The sequence below is a fragment of the Globicephala melas genome, chromosome 3, assembly GCF_963455315.2.
Source record: "Globicephala melas chromosome 3, mGloMel1.2, whole genome shotgun sequence".
NCBI classification, from domain to species: Eukaryota; Metazoa; Chordata; class Mammalia; order Artiodactyla; family Delphinidae; genus Globicephala; species Globicephala melas.
In genome coordinates, this window is record NC_083316.1 from 91,318,233 (window position 1) to 91,342,344 (window position 24,112).

At 36.6% G+C, this 24,112-nt stretch overlaps 1 protein-coding gene across 1 annotated transcript in view; it reads right to left on the reverse strand.

Moving 5' to 3' along the window:
• Window positions 1-254: 254 nt before the first annotated feature.
• The window catches only part of DCP2 (decapping mRNA 2), a 50,227-nt gene continuing 26,369 nt past the window's right edge, over window positions 255-24,112 (reverse strand). Inside the window, exons 5-11 of the mRNA XM_030869892.2 lie at window positions 19,527-19,679; window positions 19,290-19,402; window positions 19,083-19,190; window positions 16,787-16,925; window positions 13,932-14,042; window positions 10,123-10,174; window positions 255-7,977 (exon numbers count right to left, since the gene is read on the reverse strand). Of these exons, the coding sequence (XP_030725752.1) occupies window positions 7,814-7,977; window positions 10,123-10,174; window positions 13,932-14,042; window positions 16,787-16,925; window positions 19,083-19,190; window positions 19,290-19,402; window positions 19,527-19,679 (840 nt within the window). The 3' untranslated portion in view covers window positions 255-7,813. The remainder of the gene's footprint in view (window positions 7,978-10,122; window positions 10,175-13,931; window positions 14,043-16,786; window positions 16,926-19,082; window positions 19,191-19,289; window positions 19,403-19,526; window positions 19,680-24,112) is intronic.

Below are 24,112 nucleotides of genomic sequence, written 5' to 3' on the forward strand. Positions count from 1 at the left end.
TTGTTGGATTTTATGTATCTAATTAACTCACAATATAACCTTGCTTTAAAAATCAACAACCAAACCATAAACTGAGATGGAGAATACATACCAGTTTTCATTTTTGCAGAGACGACACTCTACCCTTAATATTTCCTCCTATCACATAACATACCTTTATCTCATACTTGTCATTTTTTTTACTGGTCCAGAGAGATGCAGCCAAAATATGAGCAACTTGCAACCTACAACAAGTATCAGTAGCAGAAGCCAGGTTAAGGTAGTAATTAAAACTGCCCAAGCAGCAAAATTTATTGATATTGCACTACAAAGATAAATTTAACATGATAATGTTTTTACAGAAAGCCAATATTTGATCAATCAACTGTAAAAATGTTTTAAAATACAAAGGAAACCTTCCATCATTCAAACCGTATTTAAGATAGAAGGTTTCTCATTTCTCAAATGGTGTTATTTACATCAAAAGCTTTCAAAAAGAGCATAACTGTTAAGACACAGGACTTTGTTCATTTTCTCAGTGGAGAATACAGCTGGCATTTCTAGTCAACTTTGGAAGTGCAGTAATCCTGCAAACATTTAAACTCCTGATTCATAAACATGAGTCACTGGAAATCCTTTACTTATGATAGACACACTCAATATAAGTGAAAAATCAATAGAAGTAAAATCCTTATCCTTTCATTAACACTGAGGGGAAAAGAGAAAACTATTCAGTCAGAATGTAATAAGCCCTGAAAACACAATAAGTAATACCACTCTAAAGGTTATCGATTCATTGAACTATAAGGTGCACCAACAAGGCTGATTTGGGGGTTCCTTTTCTGCTTTTCCTAAATGTTTCACAATCAAAACAAGCACCAAAAACGTCATTACTGGGCTTCCCTGGTGGCGCAGTGGTTGAGAGTCTGCCTGCCGACGCAGGGGACACGGGTTCGTGCCCCGGTCCGGGAAGATCCCACATGCCGTGGAGTAGCTGGGCCCGTGAGCCATGGCCACTGAGCCTGCGCTCCGCAACGGGAGAGGCCACAACAGTGAGAGGCCCGCAAAAAAAAAAAAAAAAAACTTCATTACTACCATGGACAGAATCACTCCAATGGTTTACTTACACAGTCTTTCTCGAAACATTAAAATGCCCTAGAAGGTAAAGTAATAAAATGCTGCTATAATTAAGGTAAAAATTAAATGTTAAATCATTTTACATGAGACAAAAATTATTGCTGAATAAAGTTTACAAACCTATTTAGTTATCACATTGACTCTCAAGTTCAGTTTTCTCAAGTGGAATATCATGTTTAGCAAAACCATTTCATCAATTTTTTTCTACCAGATTTTGTCAGTCCATGACTCAGCATAAATATCTTCACCTTTTTCAGACTAAAACCTACCCCCAAGAAAACTGTTTTAAGACTACGTATGTTCCATGAACATTACCTAGTCTCCACAGCATCAAAGACACTTCAAATCTTGTTTTGGAAATAGGCAGGAAATATAAAGAAATCAATTCTTATTCCCTTTCCCATCCAAACTAAACTGGATGGTCACTTTAGTTAACACATGAACCATAATTCCATTTGATTAATCATTTTATTCTGAAATAAGACTTTTAAATTTTCATTAAACAGGTAACATTAAAACTCTGAGTTGTATGAATCAATATTTAGCAAAGATGAATTTTTTATAAAGTATTAAGCTAATGAGCAAACTTCAAAAACAATTAGAAAAAATATGTATATTGTGCATATATATATACACAAATATATGTATATGCAAAATAGTTCATGGTTTTATTTTCCTTCCCTATTTATTACTGAAGAAAAACAGTTTATAATATTTATAAAATGGAAGTCAGGTTACCTGTCTCCTGTCCTAACTTTGAAATGAAATTAGCAAAAAAGTAAAAGAATCAGTTCTTTGGGCTCTCGCATTTGAAATTAAAAGGTACTTGTGCAAGATCCAAACACAAACCTAAAATGACCACCAGAGACAGCAGTGCCCTAGGACAGTAGTGAAATGCACAAAGAAACTCTGCAGATAGGTCTTTTGTGCTTTTCTATCAGTGCATATCGTATGTGTTAAGACATGAAGAGTACGGCTATTCATTTGTTCCAAAAGTATTCAATATTAACACATCTAACTAACCAAACTGCTGAGGAATAGTTACTACCTTTCTCAATTTCATTCACAATTGAGAACCTTTGCTTCCATTTCCTGCCATCCACAATCTATTCCTAAATATCACAAAAGCATAGTAAGCGAAGATATCATTTTACAAAGATCTAGCTAATATCTTAAAGCTTAAGAAATGACTAACAATGAAGATCTGTGCCAAAAATGTCTCACACCATCGTTTGCAGCTATAGATTGTTTTAGAAACTCAGATTCAATTCATTGTGAGTACACTAAAATGTTACATCCTGTCAAAAAGTCCACAGCCGAAGAATGTTAACTGAGACCTCTCAAAGACCAGCAGAATACTGCCCATTTTGCCCTAGAACTACAGAGAAGTTTCCTTTGTTCCCAAACCAATGTGACAGCTACCTGCATGAGAGACTAAAATAAAATAGCACAGGCATCCACAGCCCTCCTAACTGCTCATGGCCCAACGGTCAAAGTTAAGATGCAATCACTGCTTGTAAATTCCCACAGGGGCAGATACACAATAGGGATGCATCACAAGGAAAAAAAAAAAGATTCTTTTACCGAAAGAGAAAAATCGACACGGGGTGGGCACTGAGGGGGCGGGGGGGAGTAGGGACAGGGTACAGGTGGCATGGGACAGACTCAATGGCCGCTTCCTGATCAGTCACCCCAGAAAAGGGATTAAGAAACAACAGGTCTTCAAACAGCACTCACCGGACAGAGGCCAATAACCAAAAGAACACCCAAACACCAAAAAAGCATCAAGTATATGTTCAGGGCCTTATTCTTCCACTGGACTGAAGGATTAAAGGCTACTAACAGGAGGGTCCACGCAAAACAAAGTTACAAACATAGGCAGTTGACTTCTGCATTCAGTCCCAGTCCCTTTCCCAGAGCACACTTGACCAGCACTACACAGCTAATGCAACCTTGTTAAGGTTAATTCCTCTTAGATTGTGCTTTTAAGCTACCATAGCTAGACCATGACCTCTGCTAACAACAGAAGACCCAAGACAAATGAAATCTCTTTACTGGTGATTTCATAAGGAACCCAGATTAAAGAGTCAATTATGAATGTTTTCTCAAGATAAAACTTTCATAATTTATCGTAGTTTTTTGTTTACACTTCTCTGTACCTTATGTTAAAGTCTGAGCAACAAAGCTGGTGGAAGCCAACACTCCAAGTCCACTCCCAGGCAGGGGAGGTAGCTTTACTCTGTTCCCTAGCTACAGACCACCAATTCAGTAATAAATACTGTCTGCAACAGGAAACTAGACGGAAAGCATCACTATTCAGGACAAATATATGGCTACCATGTGAAGGGACTATGACACACAGCTGATTACGGCTGTGTATACGCTGGGTTGCGTTCCTGTAAGAAAGCCATGTACTTCTAATCAGCATAGGAAGGACCAGACTCCCAAACACTGATCATTATTAAAGTGAGAAAAATTACATTAGATTTACTGGATTGCTTGGCAACCATACTTAGAAAAAATTATACCCAGAGCCAGAAAACGCTTGGTAATGGCCACATATATTAGACTCTGCTTGGGCTAGGCAATGATCACATTTCTAGCCTCGTGCATCATACAGCACTCAATAATTGATTTTATCTTCTAAAATTTCTTCTTCATGCTTTCTTTGCCCAGCAACTATAGCTATCTTCTTCCTTCAGGGCACTTTTATTCTATAATAATAAACCTATCATATTTTTTGAAACTGCAATCCAGAACTCTACTTTGAAAGCATTAGACAGAATCTACACTGTCCATCTGCAATCTGCCATCTTTATGACAGAGGAGTACAAACTTCAAGAGCAACTCAATTCTAAGAAGAAAAAGATGCTGAGAAAGCCCATCATAATCTCATTTTTAGAATTCTTGGCAACTATACAAATATATCTTAAAGTCTACGGACAGAATACAAAGTAAGGAACTCTAGGCTTTACCAAATGATCAGGAATAAAGTTTAACAAAACTGTTACTTACTAACACCCGTTTACCTAGAGACAGGTACTTACAGAGTATTGATACCTTCAGACGGAACAAGACTTTGTCCTGCTCACCATTAATCTAAAGTTACAGTGACACGTGAGCCCCCTTCCCCAGGCTAGAAAATATCCAAGTCAGAATTGCTAGGTAACACTTATTTTTCTTCAATCAGAAAAATGTTAACAAATCTGACCTTTTAACTATGATTAATATGTGAAGAAAACACTGCCTCAGGGAATACAAAGACAATAGATGTCAATCAAAACAAAATCTCTGAGTGGGCAGAGGGAGGTCCACTGGTACAAAAATAAAGATAAAAAGCCAAGAGATGTCATCAGAGTAAGAAAAATAACTCGGCAAAAAGTCTAATTTTTTAACTAACTTTGCTCCTTACTGTTCAAGTTAACTGTTGGAAGCAAACAAAAAAAAAAGGTGAGGGAATACGTAATGAAATGTTTTTAATTTTTTAAATGTACATATGCAGTCAGACCTGAACTTTTCTAAAGACTACCACAATGTATTAAGTTTTATAGAAAAATTTAATCCTGTGGAAGGATGCTATTCACTTAGATTTGAGGAGTTTTTTGATATTAACATACAAATTACTAAAGACTTAAAAGACAAAATACCAACCCAATAAAATTTTGTTATACATCTTCATCATCTGTACTTACTAATTGATATGTAATAGAAAAATAAGGATATCCATGTTCAAAGCAGCAAGCAGTGACCACCATTCCTTTACAGCACAGGAAACTCACCTTTATATATAACCATGAAAAAGCAACTTAATTTTCAAACATCTTCATTCAAATTTCACCCATGCTAAAAGAGCTCTATTAGGTTCTCACACTTCCCCAGATGCTCATGTCTCAGGAGAGCATCACGGTTTGTAATCCTAAAACCATTCATTTGCTATTTCTGAACAAAAATTTTGAAAGCATGTAAACCATACCCCTATCTTCTGGATTACAATGGTTAAGTACAAAAACAATTCATTGAACATCTTACAAATCACTACAGTTACACATAAAAGCACCTAAGAAATTTTAAAAAATAAAAGATTCACAGTGCACTGAACCTTGGAACATATAAGGCTGGAACATAAGAACACTGAAAAAGTGGATTCGAAAGACCTGTTCTCTCAAAGACATAAAACATAATGAAGCCAACCCAACACTTTTCTCATCTAGCTTCTTAAAACGCAGCACACAGAAGTCAAGTACTGCATATTCCGCACTCTCCTTTATCACTTGATTTCTTCAAACCGTGCTAAAATTTCTCAATCGAGAAAGCTAGTTCTATGCTAAGCATGGCCTTTCTCAAGGTAACCTGAACACTGAGAAACTTAATACACAGGTTTGAGGGAATAAGTATAGCAGAAGTACATAAAACATGTACATCCAACTTATACATTTTCTGCATAGTTAAGTCACATCACACACATAAACTTTAAATCGCATCTTTTAACATTTTTTTAAATCTCAAACTGTCAAGAAAGCTAAAAGCCTCAAGTTACCAAAGTTCCATTCCAACAAGACCCTTATTTTGTTCCACCCACAGTGCATTAAATGAAGCAGCACAACAGCAATAATATTTAACCATAGTTAAACTACCATTATCGAAAAGAGATCATCTGTTGGTTCCTGAAAAGGCTCAACACCATTGGAGGCCATACTTCTGGTAACTAATCTCTTCTGCTTTAGTATCGAGAGCTGAAAGTTCCAACTTGAGGCACCAGAAAGACTGACCAAAGCACTCACTTAAAAAGGGAAAACCCCTACAAAAATCACTAAAAATTAAAGTTTCCAGATAGCAGTAAATGAGTGAAAATGATTTACCTGCCAGGCAAACAGTTCTCACTGTTTCTGTTCATAATTTAACAGAAATCTGGAATGCTGGGACCAACTAAAAATATGGCTCAAGGAGACCCAAGCAAAGCAGCTGTATTTTTGGAAAGAACAGTTAAGAGCTTCCTAATGCAATCATATAATGCATTTTTAAAAGGTCACAGAAGGATTCACAAATTTGTCACATTAAAAGACGCAGGATTGTGAGTAACCTAATTCTAAACACACTGCTATAACTGAATTATCCTGCTTAGCACCAGGAGGGTGACACTTGTATTAATAAATAGAATTTCTCCTTTAAAATCAAGCCATTGAAAAGCTAAAGCAAATTAATACCAAGTGAACTCCTTACAATAGCACTTCTTTTGAAAGTCCCACCGGGTTAAATAGAACCCCTATTAAATAGGCTATCTATACAGAATAAAGATTTCTACAATAAAATTTACAAGCAGAGATATATTTTGTGGATACCACATGTAAAAAAGATTTTTAAAACCCACATGACAGAAGCACACGCACGCATATGCTCACACTCTCCCCGCAACCCCCAAAGAAACACCTTCAATGAGGTTAGAAGCAGCCCAAACACTAAAGCCCCTTAAAGCCCTGGTGATTGTCCTCAATTATATAGCTAAAATCCTTCTTTAAATGGGCACTGCCATCCTTATTTGGATTTAAGAATCCTAAAGGAGCAAAATACATTCCTAGGAGTGAATTATACACGTTACTTCCGTGTTCTGATCCTCCCCTAGTGAAATGCTTTATCTGTACTTGGGTACACTGCATACCCTTCCCTTTGGCTCCATCATCTAGGGGCTTCATGCTAATAAAAGTGTGTCAGTCTCTGCTACTACTGCAAATTGGAACCTAATATAACATCAGTTTCCAGAGATCAACACTGAGATGCAATGTAAAACCTAATAATGTCAGTATTCCATACATATTTACACAACTTAATACAGAATAAAGTTTCACAAGAACAAAATCATCATATGATACTAAGGGGCTGGCAGCAGGATGGTGCAGATGTGACCAAAGCAGTTTCGGGGTCCCAGCCCCCGTGCTCTCTCCCCACTACCCTCTCTCTCTCCGCGGTCTCCCAGGTTCACTGACTGCACACAGCACAATTCAAAATTAGAGCATCAACTCCCCGCCCAACCAACTCAGTCCCTCTCCAGGCTGAGGACTTTGTCCTTTAATGAAGTGCTGAGAGTTCATTTTGAACATGAACATTGTATAGCAGATGCTGACTCTAAATAAAACCTTAACAAAACTCCTAGCAGAGGAGGATTAGAAAACCTAAGTGGTTAGAAGCAGAGATAGGCACAAAATGCCACCAAAGCAGATGACCTGCAATCTTGACTTCTGTGACATTTCAGCTCTTGTATTCATTTAATAATTGTGTATTTTAAGTTTCTTTTAAAATTTTCAATATAAGGAAACTAGTAGTTATCAATACAATCACTGTAATGGGTTGATGGAGCATTCCCATTAACTTAGCTGTTAGTGATGACTCAAACACTATTTTCTTGACCAGAATACAAAATAAAAACCATAATCACACAGAAAAAAATGCCCTCATAAAAAGCAACTTAAATTCATTAGCCAAACACTGAAAAGGTACGTATGTATAAAAAGTTATAACTGCATTTACAGTGCAAACTCATGTTTCTTTCTACTCTCTCTTCTGCACATAGAACATCTCTTCAGAAACATCATTGCCTCCCTGCATTTCTTTAAAACACCTGAGAAAGGTAAGGCTCAAAGAGACACCCACTCAAATGCAACAAGTCTCTGATCTTGGAACTTCCACAACACATTTGTTGCTATCAAAGGTCCAAGATTTTCATTATAGCATTATGGTCAAACTTGAAACTCAAAAAGGCTCTGGATGAAAAGGGGAACTTGCAACGTCCATTACATGCCACAGACTGGCCCTCGGCATGTTCTAGCAACTGGTCTTCACCGGAGCAAGGTAAGTCATATACAGCATCTGCTTAAAAAACAAAATAAATAAGCTCAGTAACAGTAAGAAATCAAATCTTGCCCTTCACCTTTTGTTATAAAGGAATCCATGTGCAGTATATATTCATCTCCCCACACTCTAAATCTAACCTAAGTAGAACCACCAAGATATCTTCCTTTCCCTAAACTGGTACTCAAGTGAATTTCTAATCTATTATTGCTTATTCCAAACAAACATTCAAAATCTTAATCTCAGCCTTTATTTTAAGACCCTTAATATTCACCTACTTTCAAAAATGGGCATACCTAGGGACTTCCCTGGTGGTGCAGTGGTTAAGAATCCGCCTGCCAATGCAGGGGATACGGGTTCGAGCCCTGGTCCAGGAAGATCCCCCACATGCCACGGAGCAACTAAGCCTGTGCGCCACAACTACTGAGCCTGCAAGCCACAACTACTGAGCCCATGTGCCACAACTACTGAAGCCAGCACACCTAGAGCTCGTGCTCCACAACAAGAGAAGCCACTGCAATGAGAAACACGTACACTGCAATGAAGAGTAGCCCCTGCTCACCACAACTAGAGAAAGCCCGTGTGCAGCAACGAAGACTCAACACAGCCAAAAATAAATTAATTTTAAAACTGGGCATACCTTTGTTTACCACCTATATTTGTATTTTGTGCCAACATAAGGGGAGCTTCTTGATAGAGATCAAAATGTAAACATTATAAAGATTATAATTACAATGTAAGATCTGTAAAGATTCCAATTCTAGAAAAATAAAGCTGGAGGTTATTAAATATTCAGTGAGTATGTCAACCTAAAGAAAAATCCAAATTTTCAAAATCATAGTACAACAGAACTCCAACTTATCAGGGCTTTTTTTTTCCCCCTTAAAGTAGAACAGGGACCTGACCAGGAAAGTAGGTTTGGAATAGACACCAAAAGGTTGAGGCAGAAATAAAGTCTGATACGAGGTTTCCCAGGATAAGAACACTTTTATACTTCCTTCTCAAGACAACTCAAAATTTTATATATCTGAATCATGCCTAACTAAGTTGGATATACATTATACTGTGCCTTCTTTAATGTTCCTAAACATATGGCTTTTTAAAGATTTTGTGAAATAATTGATTTCTGAAGTTACATTACTTCAACTATCAGCCTATCATGCCCACACCACCTAAGGTGGCCAGAAAAGTCCAACTAAGAGGAATTCTACCACCATAACTTAATGATAGTTCCAACTTCTTACACTTAATTTTCCAAAACAGGGTTAAAGGATCTCTCTCTCTGTTTTTTTCCTGGACGTGCCGCAGGCATGTGTGATCTTAGTTCCCTAACCAGGGATCGAACCCACGTTCCCTGCATTGGAAGCACGGAGTCTTAACCACTGGACCACCAGGGAAGTCCCCAAAGCATCTCTTTTAATATAGCTTCTATCTTGCTTAAATCATAAACAGTAATGCAAGAAAATATAATTATAATGCTTTTCAATTCTTAAGAGTTTTCTATATGAAAGCCTTAAATCTAGATGGTAAATAAATGCTTACCTACTGCACAGAGAATTTCATACCATTCAAAACAGGACCGAAGAAAAAAATAGCCTACTGCACTTCCAAATGACATCTATTAAAATCAGTATTTACAAAGAGCTTTCTACATTCCTCAACATTACTTTCCAAATCAGATCACACACCTACTCTTCATAACTGAGGGTGAAGTTCCAAATGTCATTTTAATAAAAGCTATCCTTAGTACCATCTTAACAAGTTGATCATTACCTCAAGTAAGGGGGAAATGTTTCCCTTCTGAAGTTAGCACTTCCCTTACATATATGTGAGAATGAGGTTTCTCCTCACCATTATGTTACTTGGGTCTACTCCCTGTCTAACCCTTAAGCAATTATTTATTTATTTACAATATTCATGCACAGCACCAAGGCTTCACATTCGCAAAAGAAATAGCACAGTGAAAGGGCAAATAATTTAAATAAATTTATTTTAGCCAGTTTCATATTTAGAGAACTTGACCATATATATGAACTCTCTACAGACCATGTGCAACTCTTTCAGCTTATCTATCACAGTTCGTCATGCACCACTAAAATCAAGGTTACTTCAAAACCAAACCAAATCCCAACCAGCAGAAATTTTAAAAAGAAAATGACTTGCCTGTTTCAAAAGTATCCTGAAGCTTTCGTGGATGAAGTTTTTTTTCACATTTCTATTAAAAAACACAAACACACAACATACCATCTCCAGTTATTTCAATTATAAATAAGGAGATATAGTATCAAATTTCTCAGGAAGAGAATTAAACCATATAATCACCATGCCCACCTTGCATTGGTATTTTTAATTTTATTTTTATTTTTTTAAGCCTAAAACTGTTTTTAGCTCTTGAATACACATACAATATGGAAACACCAGAAAACAAGAAAATTATTCATTAAATTTCTCAACCCAGAGATAATTACTATTAACACTCCAGTACATCTTTCCAGCTTTTTTTCTATGAAGATATGTGTGAATGTATTTTCATATAATTATGTAACAAACAGAATTATTCTATACATAGTATTCTATAACCCATTTTTTAACATCTTTATTGGAGTATAATTGCTTTACAATGGTGTGTTAGTTTCTGCTTTATAACAAAGTGAATCAGCTATACATATACATATATCCCCATATCTCCCCCCTCTTGCGTCTCCTTCCCACCCTCCCTATCCCACCCATCTAGGTGGACACAAAGCACCGAGCTGATCTCCCTGTGCTATGCGGCTGTTTCCCACTAGCTCTCTATTTTACATTTGGTAGTGTATATATGTCCATGCCACTCTCTCACTTCATCTCAGCTTACCCTTCCCACTCCCCGTGTCCTCAAGTCCATTCTCTACATCTGCGTCTTTATTCCTGTCCTGTTCCTAGGTTCTTCAGAACCACATTTTTTTAAGATTCCATATATATGTGTTAGCATACAGTATTTGTTTTTCTCTTTGACTTACTTCACTCTGTATAACAGACTCTAGGTCCACCCACCTCATTACAAATAACTCAATTTCGTTTCTTTTTATGGCTGAGTAATATTCCATTGTATATATGTGCCACATCTTCTTTATCCATTCATCTGTTGATGGACACTTAGGTTGCTTCCATGTCCTGGCTATTGTAAACAGAACTACAATAAACATTTTGGTACATGACTCTTTTTGAATTATTGTTTTCTCAGGGTTTATGCCCAGTAGTGGGATTGCTGGGTCATATGGTAGTTCTATTTTTAGTTTTTTAAGGAACCTCCATACTGTTCTCCATAGTGGCTGTATCAATTTACATTCCCACCAACAATGCAAGAGGTTCCCTTTTCTCCACACCCTCTCCAGCATTTATTGTTTGTAGATTTTTTGATGATGGCCATTCTGACCGGTGTGAGATGATATCTCATTGTAGTTTTTTTGCCTTTGCCCTGAAGGATCTTTTTTTTTTTCAACATATTATTAGAGTATAATTGCTTTACAATGGTGTTATTAGTTTTGGCTTTATAACAAAGTGAATCAGCTATACATATGATTAGTGATGCTGAGCATCCTTTCATGTGTTTGTTGGCAATCTGTATATCTTCTTTGGAGAAATATCTGTTTAGGTCTTCTGCCTATTTTTGGATTGGATTGTTTGTTTTTTTTAATATTGAGCCACATCAGCTGCTTGTAAATTTTGGAGATTAATCCTTTGTCAGTTGCTTCATTTGCAAATATTTTCTCCCATTCTGAGGGTTGTCTTTTTGTTTTGTTTATGTTTTCCTTTGCTGTGCAAAAGCTTTTAAGTTTCATTAGGTCCCATTTGTTTATTTTTGTTTTTATTTCCATTTCTCTAGGAGGTGGGTCAAAAAGGATATAACCCACTTTTTAAATGTATATACTATGAACATATTCCTTTTTCAATAAATACAAATCTACACCATCACTTTTAATGACTACATGGTAGTCTATGGCATAGATCTACGATATTGCATTTAGTATTACCTTCTTGGATATTTAGATTATTTCCATGTTTTCATAACTAAGAGCAATGGAGTGAATATTCTTTAAATTTCTCTTCTAGGGAAACAAGGTAAGAACTTTTTCAGGCTTTCAATATAGCCAAACTACTCTCTAGGAGGCTGTACCAATTAGCAATTCTTAAGGGTTCTCAATATTCTCAACAATACATAAGTGGCTATCTTTTCATCTTTGCCAATCTAATGAGGAAAAGTGGCATCCTGTTTTATTTTACTTTCTCTGATTACACATTTATACATTTATCAGTCACTTTTAGTTCTTCCCTTATAAGCTGTTCATATACTTGTTCTCCATCATTAACTTTATTTTAAGAACTTATAAAAAATTTATTCAAGTTCTTTTAGACAAATATGAGAGTCATTTGTGAAGTTCCCCCCAAAAAATCAAGGATTTTGATTGGTATTGAATTAAATCTATGTATTAATTTGAGGAGAATTAACATTTGTATAGTACTATCATTTTAATCTGTGCAGCTTTTGTTAGGGACAGATGTTGAATGAGATTAAAAGCCTTCTGACCATCTATTAAGACTCTTCTTTGTTCTTGTCACTATTTCTACCAGAGTGGAGTACAATAATAGTAAAGGGCAAGTAGTCTAACAGTAAACTGATCTTTAACATGTGCTTGCTAGTGGAATCAATACACCCCAAGTTAAATCAACAGCACCTAGGGAATTCAAGGAAAATACTTTTGTTAAAAACTTGAAATTACTATTATCACCCACTGTTAAAGAAAGAAAAATAGGTGAAGATACAATAAGAAAATTCAACATAGAAATACCAGGACTGGGACTTCCCTGGTGGTGCAGTGGTTAAGAATCTGCCTGCCAATACAGAGGACACAGGTTCGATCCCTGGTCTGGGAAGATCCCATATGCCACGGAGCAACTAAGCCCGTGCGCCACAACTACTGAGGCCACAAGCCACAACTACTGAAGCCCGCACACCTAGAGCCCACGCTCTGCAACAAAGAAGCCACCACAATGAGCAGCCCGCACACCACAACAAACAGTAGCCCCCGCTCACTGCAACTAGAGGAAGCCTGCGTGCAGCAATGAAGACCCAACACAGCCAAAAATAAATTAATTAATTTTAAAAAATAATAAAAATAAAATAAATACATCTTTTAAAAAAAGGAAAGAAATACTGGGACTTACAGAAAAGATAAGCAAGGAGACTTACCAGTTTATGAATTACCTTCTGGAACACAGACTAAAAGAATGGAAGTAAATGCCTTAAAATGCTCACACGTATTTGTCTTTCAGCCTAGTCTAATGACTATGACACTGGCTATGAGTACTGTGTTTTATTTATTTTCGTTTTCTAAATTCTATCAACTTGAAGAAAACAAAAACACTGTGATGTTATTCCAAACTTTTAACTTCATTAAAATAATACAGACTCTATTTAGAAAAATATAGAGAGAATACTTAGGACTTGTCTAGAAAGCAGGGTTGACTACACACTGTTTCCAAAGTATTAAAATAAATCTAAATACCCACATATAGATAACCAACAAGAACCTACAGTATAGCACAGGGAACTCTACTCAATACTCTGTAATGACCTATATATGGGAACAGAATCTGAAAAAGAGCGGATATATGTATAACTGATTCACTTTGCTGTACAGCAGAAACTAACACAACATTGTAAATCAACTATACTCCAATAAAAATTAATTTAAAAAATAATAAATAAATAAATACCCACATAAAAAGTAAAGATCAGTTGCACATTTGAATCAATGTGATAAACCTATAATTGAGAGTAGGCAGAGATTTTTTTAGTGGGTGAATAGTGCGCACACAGCAGGTTCATAAAAATCCTGTCAATATATCAATTCAACGTGCCTCGCCAATGCCCTTGCCCCATCTTAAAAAGCGTGAACTGCCTTCTTAGCATGAGAGCTGTTAACTCTTACCATCAAGGGATTCTGCTGCTTGCCTGGCTGGCTGTGGACCCCATTTGTTCTTTTCTTTTGATTAGGTGACTCTTGATACTGTTTTCTGCCATTTCCCCTCATACTTTGACTCTGTTTTTCCAATAAGAAGAAATAAAATGTAAACCTATAGCATAATGAAATAGGATAAAACAATATACCCCTATGAATGTATTTAGCTGGTTGAATCAGAGTTCAGCAAAGCACCCCCACCCAAAACCTTCCTTAAACACTGGAGAACCACTATCAATATATTTTCTTATAGAAGATAGTGCTTCACAAAGCAAGAGTCCTCAAAAGATATGAAACAGCAAATATAATGGTCCCTAGGAATCTTTCCACACCTCTTGCCTTATGCCATTTCTGCTCACAGACTGTGTTTACAAGCATGAGGAGTAAAAGAATAATGGGAGCAAGGAGAGGAACAACTTTGAAAACCTTATGTGACTGCCAAAGAAAACCTCTCTGTGAGGGAACACTTAGGCCCATTGACTACAGTCCTTAAAGCTGGAAACAGGCAGCCGATGTGATCACTGTTACCCTAAAATCTGCTTTAAATTATTAATAAACAAATAGGGATTTTTTAAATTAATAATCTCTTTTTATACAAAATAATAAAGACAACTGGTTTTTAAAATTTGGGCCATTATCCCTAAATTTTGACCTAAAACCTAAACATGCAGTAGTTGACATCTTGCTATTATACTGCTTTAACGAGTTAATTTTCTTAGAAAATAACTCTAAGTTTAACTTAAAACACAAAGTTTTTAAACATTAATTTGGCCTTAGAGGTCTTAAAAAGACAGCTATTTAAGAGGACTAGCTAAAAGAGTGAGCAGAATAATTTTATTATTATTATAAAATGTATAAAAATACATTTATGTACATTCTATCTACCTACAGAAAAAATTAAGCAGTTCCTAAAATAGCTTGAAAACAACAAGCTAATTTAAAGAAAGAAAGGTAGGGAAATACAGCAGTCATGTTACCACAGACTTTTAATTCAATTTCATCCCATTCTTCTCGGTATTTACCTTTTATTGCGGTACCATATACATAAAATTTAGCACTTGAACCACTTTTAAATGTACAACTCAGTGGCAGTGTATAGTCACAATGTTGTGCAACCACCACCAGTATCCATCTCCAAAACTTTTTCATCATCTAAACAGAACTTCGTACCTATTAAATAATTCCATATTCCCTCCTGTCCCTCAGCCCTGGTAACCTCAAGTTAATTTCTGTCTATAAATTTGTCTATACTAGGCACCTCATGTAAGTGGAGTCATACAATATTTGTCCTTTTGTGTATGGCTTATTTCACTTAGCATGTGTTTAAGGTTCATCCATGTTGTAGCACGTACGTATCATAATTTCATTCCTTTTTTTTTTTTTAAATATTTATTTATTCATTTGGCTGCACTGGGTCTTAGCTGCAGCATGAGGGATCCAGTTCCCTGACCAGGGATCCAACCCGGGCCCCCTGCATTGGGAGCGTGGAGTCTTAACCACTGGAACACCAGGGAAGTCCCTTTCATTCCTTTTTAAGGCCAAATAATATTCCTCTATATGTTTATTTTGTTTATCCATTAATCTGCTGACAGACACATGGGTTGACACATGGGTTGTTTCCACCTTTTGGCTATCATGAATAATGCTACTGTGAACACTGGGATATAAGTTACCTGTTTAAGTCCCTGCTTTCAATTCTTTTGAGTATGAGCCTAGGAATGGAATTGCTGGGTCATATGGTAATTCTATGTTTAACTATTTGACGAACCATCCAAACTGTTTTCCATGGCAGCTGCACCATTTTACATTCCCACCTGCAATGGACACGGGTTCCAATTTCCCTACATTCTTGTCAGCACTTATTATTCTCCATTTTTTAATTACATTTTTATTACTTCGTACCTAGTGGGTATTAATAGTATCTCCTGTGGTTTTGATTTGCATTCTACTAATGATTGTGAGCATCGTTTCATGTGCTTATTGGCCATTTGTATATATTCTTTAAAGAAATGTCTATTCAAGGTGTCTACCCATTTTTTTAATTGGGTTGTTTTGTTTGTAATTGAATTGTAGGAGTTCTCCATATATCCTGGATATTAATCCATTAGATATATGATTTGCAAATTCTCCCATTCCATGGGCTGTCTCTTCTCTTTTGATAGTGATCTCTGATGCACAGAAGTTTTTAATTTTGATGAAACCAGTATATTTTTAAAAGAATGAAAATAAAAAGAGTGGTACCCAAATAGATGGCTAAAGTAATAAAGGCAGATACTGCCATGGATTAGTAAGGATGTGGAACAAATGGAACTCTCATATATTTTGCTGGGGATATAAATTACCCGAGAATATTGAGTATATACTCAAGAACATAGGCATATCCACTGCTCCAACATTTCTACCCAATTCTATATACCCAAAAGAACTGTGTATGTTCCTCAAAAGACATGTACAGAAATATTCATAGCAGTATGGTTTGTAAAAGCCCCAAAGTGGAAACAACAAACATGTCCACTAAGAGTAGAATGGATAAATAAACTGTAATATAATCATACACCAGAATACAACACAGTAATGAACCTTTCACTGGTAGCATATTTACCAAAATCAGATGTTAATTCATATTACTTACTACACTGGATTAATACCAAAGCTGTAAAGGTTAAGGAGTCTCATCCCTACTTCAAATCACAACTCAGAAACACAGGAGCCTTGGATTAACAATTCAGAACTCTACAACTGTTAATCTGTAATTCCTCAACTCAGATACATTCCAAAGTCAAATGAGCTAAAGTTATGAAAATCTTTAAATGTGTATCACTCACCTTTGCTTTTAAAAGGTCAGACATTTCAGAATGATTATTATTATATGGTTTTTGTTGCAGTGGTTGCCTGTGCTTTACCCACTGGTCACCGGGAGAACCTTCAGGAAATAATTGCTGACTGTGGCGGAATTTGGTTCGACTACACCAAGATTTAAAAAATAAAAATCAGATCAGAAAATTTTCACTTATAGTCTTTCTAACACCTGTTAGTTTATCTTACAGACTACAAATTTTACTTTATTTACTGTCTATCTCTGCCCACTGGAGTATAAGTTCCATGAGGGCAGGGGATTCTTGTTGACTCTGCCTATCACTTTACCCCCAGCACCCAGAGGAGTGCCTAGCATTCCATATTTCTTGAATGAATTAATACTCTGTTATTTTTAATCCCAAAGTTTCCTAAATTTATTGATACCACTTCCTCCCTATAAATGATTGTACTTTTAAAAATCTGGGGAGTTCCCTGGCGGTCCAGTGGTTAGGACTCTGCGCTTCCCGTGCAGGGGGCACGGGTTCGATTCCTGGTTCGGGAACTAAGATCCCGCAAGCTGTGATGCATGCCCCCCCACCCCGCAAAAAGAAACACAACTGAAGAAAATAATTCTTTCATAAATTTAGTAATAAATTCAATAAATCAATCTAGTCGAAACAAACAAATGTCAGTGGATCTTCCTTCTTAACAGGACAGACAACTCAATTCTCAATTCTTTACTAGGATGCTTAAGTATGGAATTTGATCTGGCACAGGTCAGTTACGGACCCCGGCCATGCTGGAAGAGGATCTGAAAAATTAAGCTACATTGTGCAGCAAAAAATTCAGGAGCTCAAAAACGATGGAGAAGCAAATTAAATAAAGATCCAGTCTCAAATACTTATGCAAAAGAAACCAACTGTAACAGTAGTTTGTAGTAAAGATAAGAAATCGTATTCTGTAGTACCACATACATGTGTAATACAGTCCAGAGCCACTGATCCCAAGATCCATATTATAGTAAGATTGTTTTTGAATATTTCAGAATCTGTCCCCTTTCCCATTTAAAAACTGTAATTAAATTGCAGACTCTCTACTCTTTCTTTAGACAAAACTCAGCTATTTCCTCCAACACATCAATAGATGTTATTCTATATGCTAAAAACAGACACCACCCTGCCTAAGCAACCTGAAATTTGGTTAAAGAAGTTATTTATTGTCTCATTCCATTCTCTAGGACCACAAACCCTAACACTGGCTGAAATATGTGGGAATCTTATCACACACTATGGTGGACAGATTCTCCCAAATATGAACAGTGACACAACTTCTTTTCAAACAGTGTCACTATTTCATGACTTTTTAGTAGTGATTGGATTTTTTTAATCTTGACTACATTCCTGTCTACTTTACTCTTTTTCCTTTTTACTGCTTCCCTTATGTTTAGTAGTATATAATTTGGTGATTATAATCATAGATTCTGAAAGGCAGAAATGACCTTTCAAGGCATTTAGTCTAATCTCCTATCCTCATAAAATTCAACTAAAATGGAATATTCCCTATGTGTTTAAAAAATATTGACTGCAGATGTGTTACTCCTATTGTTTACTTTTTAAAGCTCTGGGATAAAAACAGAACACCTAAATTAGAGAAAGTATAAAAAGCAACTCTCTCTGAACCTAACAAAGGCAAAGTTCTAGCAAGCTGATTACAAATACATATACTTATTTAAGAAAATTACTTACTCAGCCTACTCTATAATTGTGATTTGGATACAATTACATTCCAACCAAGAAAATGCTCTTTGCGGTTCATGTCCATGTAATAGTCACTCTTTATAATATACAGTCTAGGCTAGGGAAAGAAAAGAAGCAAGCCCAAGCCTTCACAGTGCTATCTTTCTGAACAAATTATACATACACCAGCATCCCTCATCTCCTCTACACAAAAACAAACTTCAATCTATTCCCCCCATTCAACCATCTTCAGAAACTCAATTATTTCTAAAGTAAAGATATGAGAACAGGGAAGTAACAGTATAAATATACATACAGAGGATTTTTGTCTTTTCCTCATAGTCTATCTATCCATCTAAAAAGTTGATAAGCTCTTATGTATACCATTTTAAAATATGCCTGAAGCTCCTTTCCAAATTCCACTAACCTCTCATCAAAAACCCTTAAAATTTTTTTCAATTATTTGTGAGACCAGTAACAAAATAGTACCTACAAAAAGGAAGCCAACACCTCTACAAACTTTATAAGCAAAATGTCACTGCATTAAAAACTATCAAAAAGTCAGAATCCTACGCATATATTTCTTTACCTCAATTTTTCCACAGTGGGTTTAGCTGGTGTACTACCAGCTGAGGAAAATCCATTGTCGCTATCTGAGGAATCGCCAAATCTTCGAGAAAGCCAGTCCCTTAATGGTCTATGGAAACATTAAGAATTCAATTTTAAAACTTGGCTATGTAAAGAAACTCACTATCAGAATTTATGAAGTTTTGTATTTAAAGAAATACGAACATACCTGATAAAAGGAATGGCCATAAAAAATTTGTTTGGTGCCAAACCAAGTTTGGATTTTGGGGTCATATCATTTCTATGACAGGGCAATTTCTCAATGGAGAACCACTCAATGTTCTGAAACACAAGAAAATAATTCATTTTGTTAGTTACTTATTATCAAGGAGTTTCTAAAAGCAATTTCCTACATCATTTAATTGGATACTGTCCAGCAATCTGAAAATACTTTTCAATTACATACCCGAATTTCTCTTCTGGTTTTCGGGTTAAATTTGGTATCTTTTGGAATTCCTGGAATGATGTACAAACGAGCAAGCTGGTCATTGATTCGAAGTTCAATGTAATCATCCTTACAAATATAATCTTTAATATCAAAACCAGTTTCTTCAAAGACCTGGAAATAACAAATTTGGATGATGATTTTCAAGTTTTGCTGTTAGACCTTCAGTTCATTAAAATTTGTTTATATCAAAGACAAAAATTTGGGACTTCCCTGGTGGAGCAGTGGTTAAGAATCTGCCTGCCAATGCAGGGGACACGGGTTCGAGCCCTGGTCCGGGAAGATTCCCACAAGCTACGGAGCAACTAAGCCCGTATGCCACAACTACTGAGCCCACATGCCACAATTAACCAAGCCGGCGCGCCTGGAGCCCGAGCTCTGCAACAAAGAGACGCCACCCCAATGAGAAGCCGGCGCACCGCAACGAAGAGTGGCCCCCACTCGCCACAACTAGAGACAAGCCCACACGCAGCAACGAAGACCCAACGCAGCCATACATACATTCATTCATTCATTTAAAAACCACTAAGGAAAAAGTCAGAATATTTCAGGGTCTAGTTCTAGCTGTGCCTCTGTTGAACTGTTCACTATGGAAAAACCTCCTTGCATACCTGAGCCTAAGTTTCTTCACCTATTCAGTGAAGGGCAACGTGGGAAATTGTGACTTACAATAATATATATTTGGTCACTGTCCCCCTTTCTGGTACAAGATCTCCTAAAACCCTTGGAATGTCTTAAGTGACGAAAGCAAGAGTGTCTTTTGTTATGTTAATCAGGTGACTTAAGAAGCCCCTGTAAGGATTGAGTAAGGACTGAAGCTGGTCGCCAGGTGATTAAGAGGGCTGGAACTTTCAGCCCCTCCTCCCCCACACCTCCAGGGATTGAGCTCAATCGCTAATGGCCAATGATTTAATCAATCATGACTATGAAATGAAGCCCCCCCCTAAAAACCCAAAAGGAGAGTTTCTGGTTTGGTGAACACATGAAGATTTGGGCATAGCAGTGCTCTAGAAGAGAGCATGAAAGCTCCTTGCCCTTTCCCTATACCTTGCCCTATGTATTTATGTCTTCCATTTGGCTATTTCTGAGTTATATCCTTTTATTACAATAAACTGATAATCTAGTAAGAAAAACTGAATTCTGAATTCTGCGAATCACTCTAGCAAATTAATCAAACCCAAGGAGGAGCTCAGAAGCACAAATGACAACCTGGACTTGCGATTGGCATCTGAAGCAAAGGAGGGTCTTATGGGACTGAGCCCTTAACATGTGGAATGGGATGCTATCTCCAGGTAGATAGCGTCAGAAATGAGTTGAATTGTAGGACACCCAGGTGACGTCCAAAACTTGCTTGCTGGTGTAGGGAAACACCCCCTACACACACACACACACACACACACACACACGCAGTAATTGGGTCCAGAACCCTTAAGATGTTAGAATACATCAGTGGTTCCCACTCTGTGGGAAGTCACTGGGAACTCCATATGGATTTTATTCACCGCAACCACAAATCTATATGTATACCAAGCTACAGAATGAAAAGTGTCTTACACCAGCGGCCCGTTTCGTGGAAGACAATTTTTCCACGGACCGGGCTTGCAGGGCTGGGTGGGCGCCGCTCACCTCCTGCCGTGCAGCCTGGTTCCTAACAGGCTGCTGACTGGTACCATTCCGTGGCCCAGGGGTTGGGAGCCCCCGTCTTTCACAAAGAAAACCATTTCTCAAACATGAAAACGGAATGTGATTAATACTAATATTTAAGTGGGCAGATTCCAAGAGTATAGCTACAACCACATTTGCACGTGTGTGTGTGGGGAGGTGTTGTAAATGCACTAAAAATGAGAACTAGTGAAGTGGATTAATGGTTCTAAAACTGCCTTTCCTCACCGTGCCTCAAGGACTGCAGGAGCGTAAATCTCAGGAATAAAATGTCACATCTAACCCTCACCTTTTCCTTCAGCCAGAGGAGCCATTCTTAATTTGATTAAAATCCCGGGCTTCTGCTTAAAATTTAAAAAGCACTGGTATCTTCTAGCCTTAAAGTTCTCCTTCAGATAACATTTGTGTTCTGTGACCAAGTCCTTCCCCACTTCACCCCCAAATGAAAAGGCTTTGGAGCTTTAGTGTCTAGTAACCAGTGTGCATCTTTTACACTGGAGTTCGTTCCTCCTCTTGCCTCTAGTTTCAGCACCTTCTAACCAATCAGTGGGACAGAACATGCACAGGCCTGAATCTCTTACAAGGTATGGGTGTGAAGGAGATATTTCTATCCATTTTTTTTTTGTCTCTTCCCTCCTTCTCTTGCCAGTACATCTGACAAGAGAAAGGTACATCTTTCTACCTTCCTCAACAAGGGCACATCTATACTTGTCTCAAACATGTGTAGACTGTAACTCCCAATTTAAGCTCCTCTACGACACCTAACTCATTTCTGTATACTACCTTTCCCTAATTTCAAGATACTAGGTGAATATACTTACTTGAAAACTGCTCTATGGTATATAGAAAAAACAGACATTATTTGTATTTCCTACTTCTAGAAATGACAGAGTGGGAACAGAAATACAGATATGCTACCAAAACAAAAAAAAGTTTTCTTGTCCTAAACCAAAACTATACACCTTTTCCAAAATAAAATTCTTTTACCAATTGTGGATTTATTTCACAACTCATGTATGCTATCTGGAGTGAAAGTCCAGATACTTTGGTTTTCCTTTTCTTTGCAACTAAGGTCTACCCTACTCTACTGCTTCAGACATAGCTTAAAAAAAATTGTTTTAATTGTAAATCAATCAGGATGGATATTAGATTTATAACTGTAACAATTAGGACTGGTTTACCTGAAAGTTTACACATCAGTGACATAAAATTGTTTCTCTTCAGAGTTTCCATTAAGAAGGTCAAAAGGGAAGACATAAACCAGAAGACATTCACAATACACTCAAATCCAGACTATATTAAAAAGTCCTATATATCCACAGGACAAGTAAACCAACTTTTTAAAAAAATGGGTAACATGTAAGTGGGTATTTAATAAAAGAGCACATTCAAATGGCCAATAAGAATATGACAATGTGGTCAACATCATTAGACTTCAGAGATACATAAATTAGAAGCACAATGACAATTACATTCCCATGAGAATGACTAAAAATTTTTTAAATTGATATAATTAACATTATATTAACTTCAGATATACAACATAATTAACTTTTTGTATATATTGAGGAATGACCATAAAATTTTTCCCAGTTTTACTGATATAATTGATATATACCATTGCTTAACTTTAAGGTGTACAGCTTAACGGTTTGACTTGTAATGAGAACTCACTGTAATGATAACTCTTAGGATCTACTCTCTGAGCAACTTACATACGTATCATACAGCAGTGTTAACTACAGTCATCATGTTGTTCACTGCATCCCTAGTACTTACTTATCTTCTAACTCAGTTTGTGCCTTTTGACCAGCTTCCTACAATTCTCCTCTACACGCACACACCCTCTGATAACCACAAAACTGATCTCTCCCTCTATGAGTTTTGTTTTTTCAAATTCCACATGTAAGTGAGACCATACAGTACCTGTCTTTGTCTGACTTATTTCATTTTGCATAATGCTCTCAATGTCCATCCATAGCGCAAATGGCAGGATTCTTTTTTTTTTTAACAGCTGAAATATATTCCATTGTGAATATAACATACCACATATTCTTTAACCATTCATCGATGAACACTTAGGTTGTTTCCATGTCTTGGCTGTTGTAAAAAATGCTATGAACATAAGAATGCAGATACCTTTTCAAGTTAGCATTTTCATTTCCTTTGGATATATTCCCACTAGTGGAATTGCTGGATCATATGGTAGTTGTAATTTAATTTTTTGAGGATCCTCCATACAGCTTTGCATAGTGGCTGTACCAGTTTACAATCTCAGTAACAGTGAACAAGGGATCCCTTTTCTCCACATTCATCTGTCTTTTTAAGGTGGCCATTCTAACAGGCATAAGAGATATATCATTGTGGTTTTGATTTCTATTTGCCTAATAACCTAGTGATGTTGAGCATCTTTTCACATACCTCTATCTTCCATTCCATTAGCCATTCCTCTATCTTCTTTGGAAAAATGTATATTCAGGTCTTTTGCCCATTTTTTAATTGAATTATTTGTTGAGTTGTATGAGTTCTTTATACATTTTAGCTATTAACCCCTTATCAAATATATGGTTTTCGAGTATTTTCTCCCATTCCATAGGCTGTCATTCTACTTTGTTGACTGTTTCTCTTGCTGTACAGAAGCTTTTGGGTTGATGTAGTCGCACTTGCTTATTTTGGTGCTTATGCTTTTGGTGTCATAGCCAAAAAATCATTGCCAAGACCCATGTCAAGGAGTTTTTATCCTGTTTTCTTCTAGGAGTTTTATAGTTTCAGGTCTTACATTTAAATTTAAGTATTTAATCCATTTCAAGTTAACTTCTGTGAGTGGTATAAGTCAGGGATCTAGTTTCATTCTTTTACATGAGAATATCCAATTTCTCCAGCAC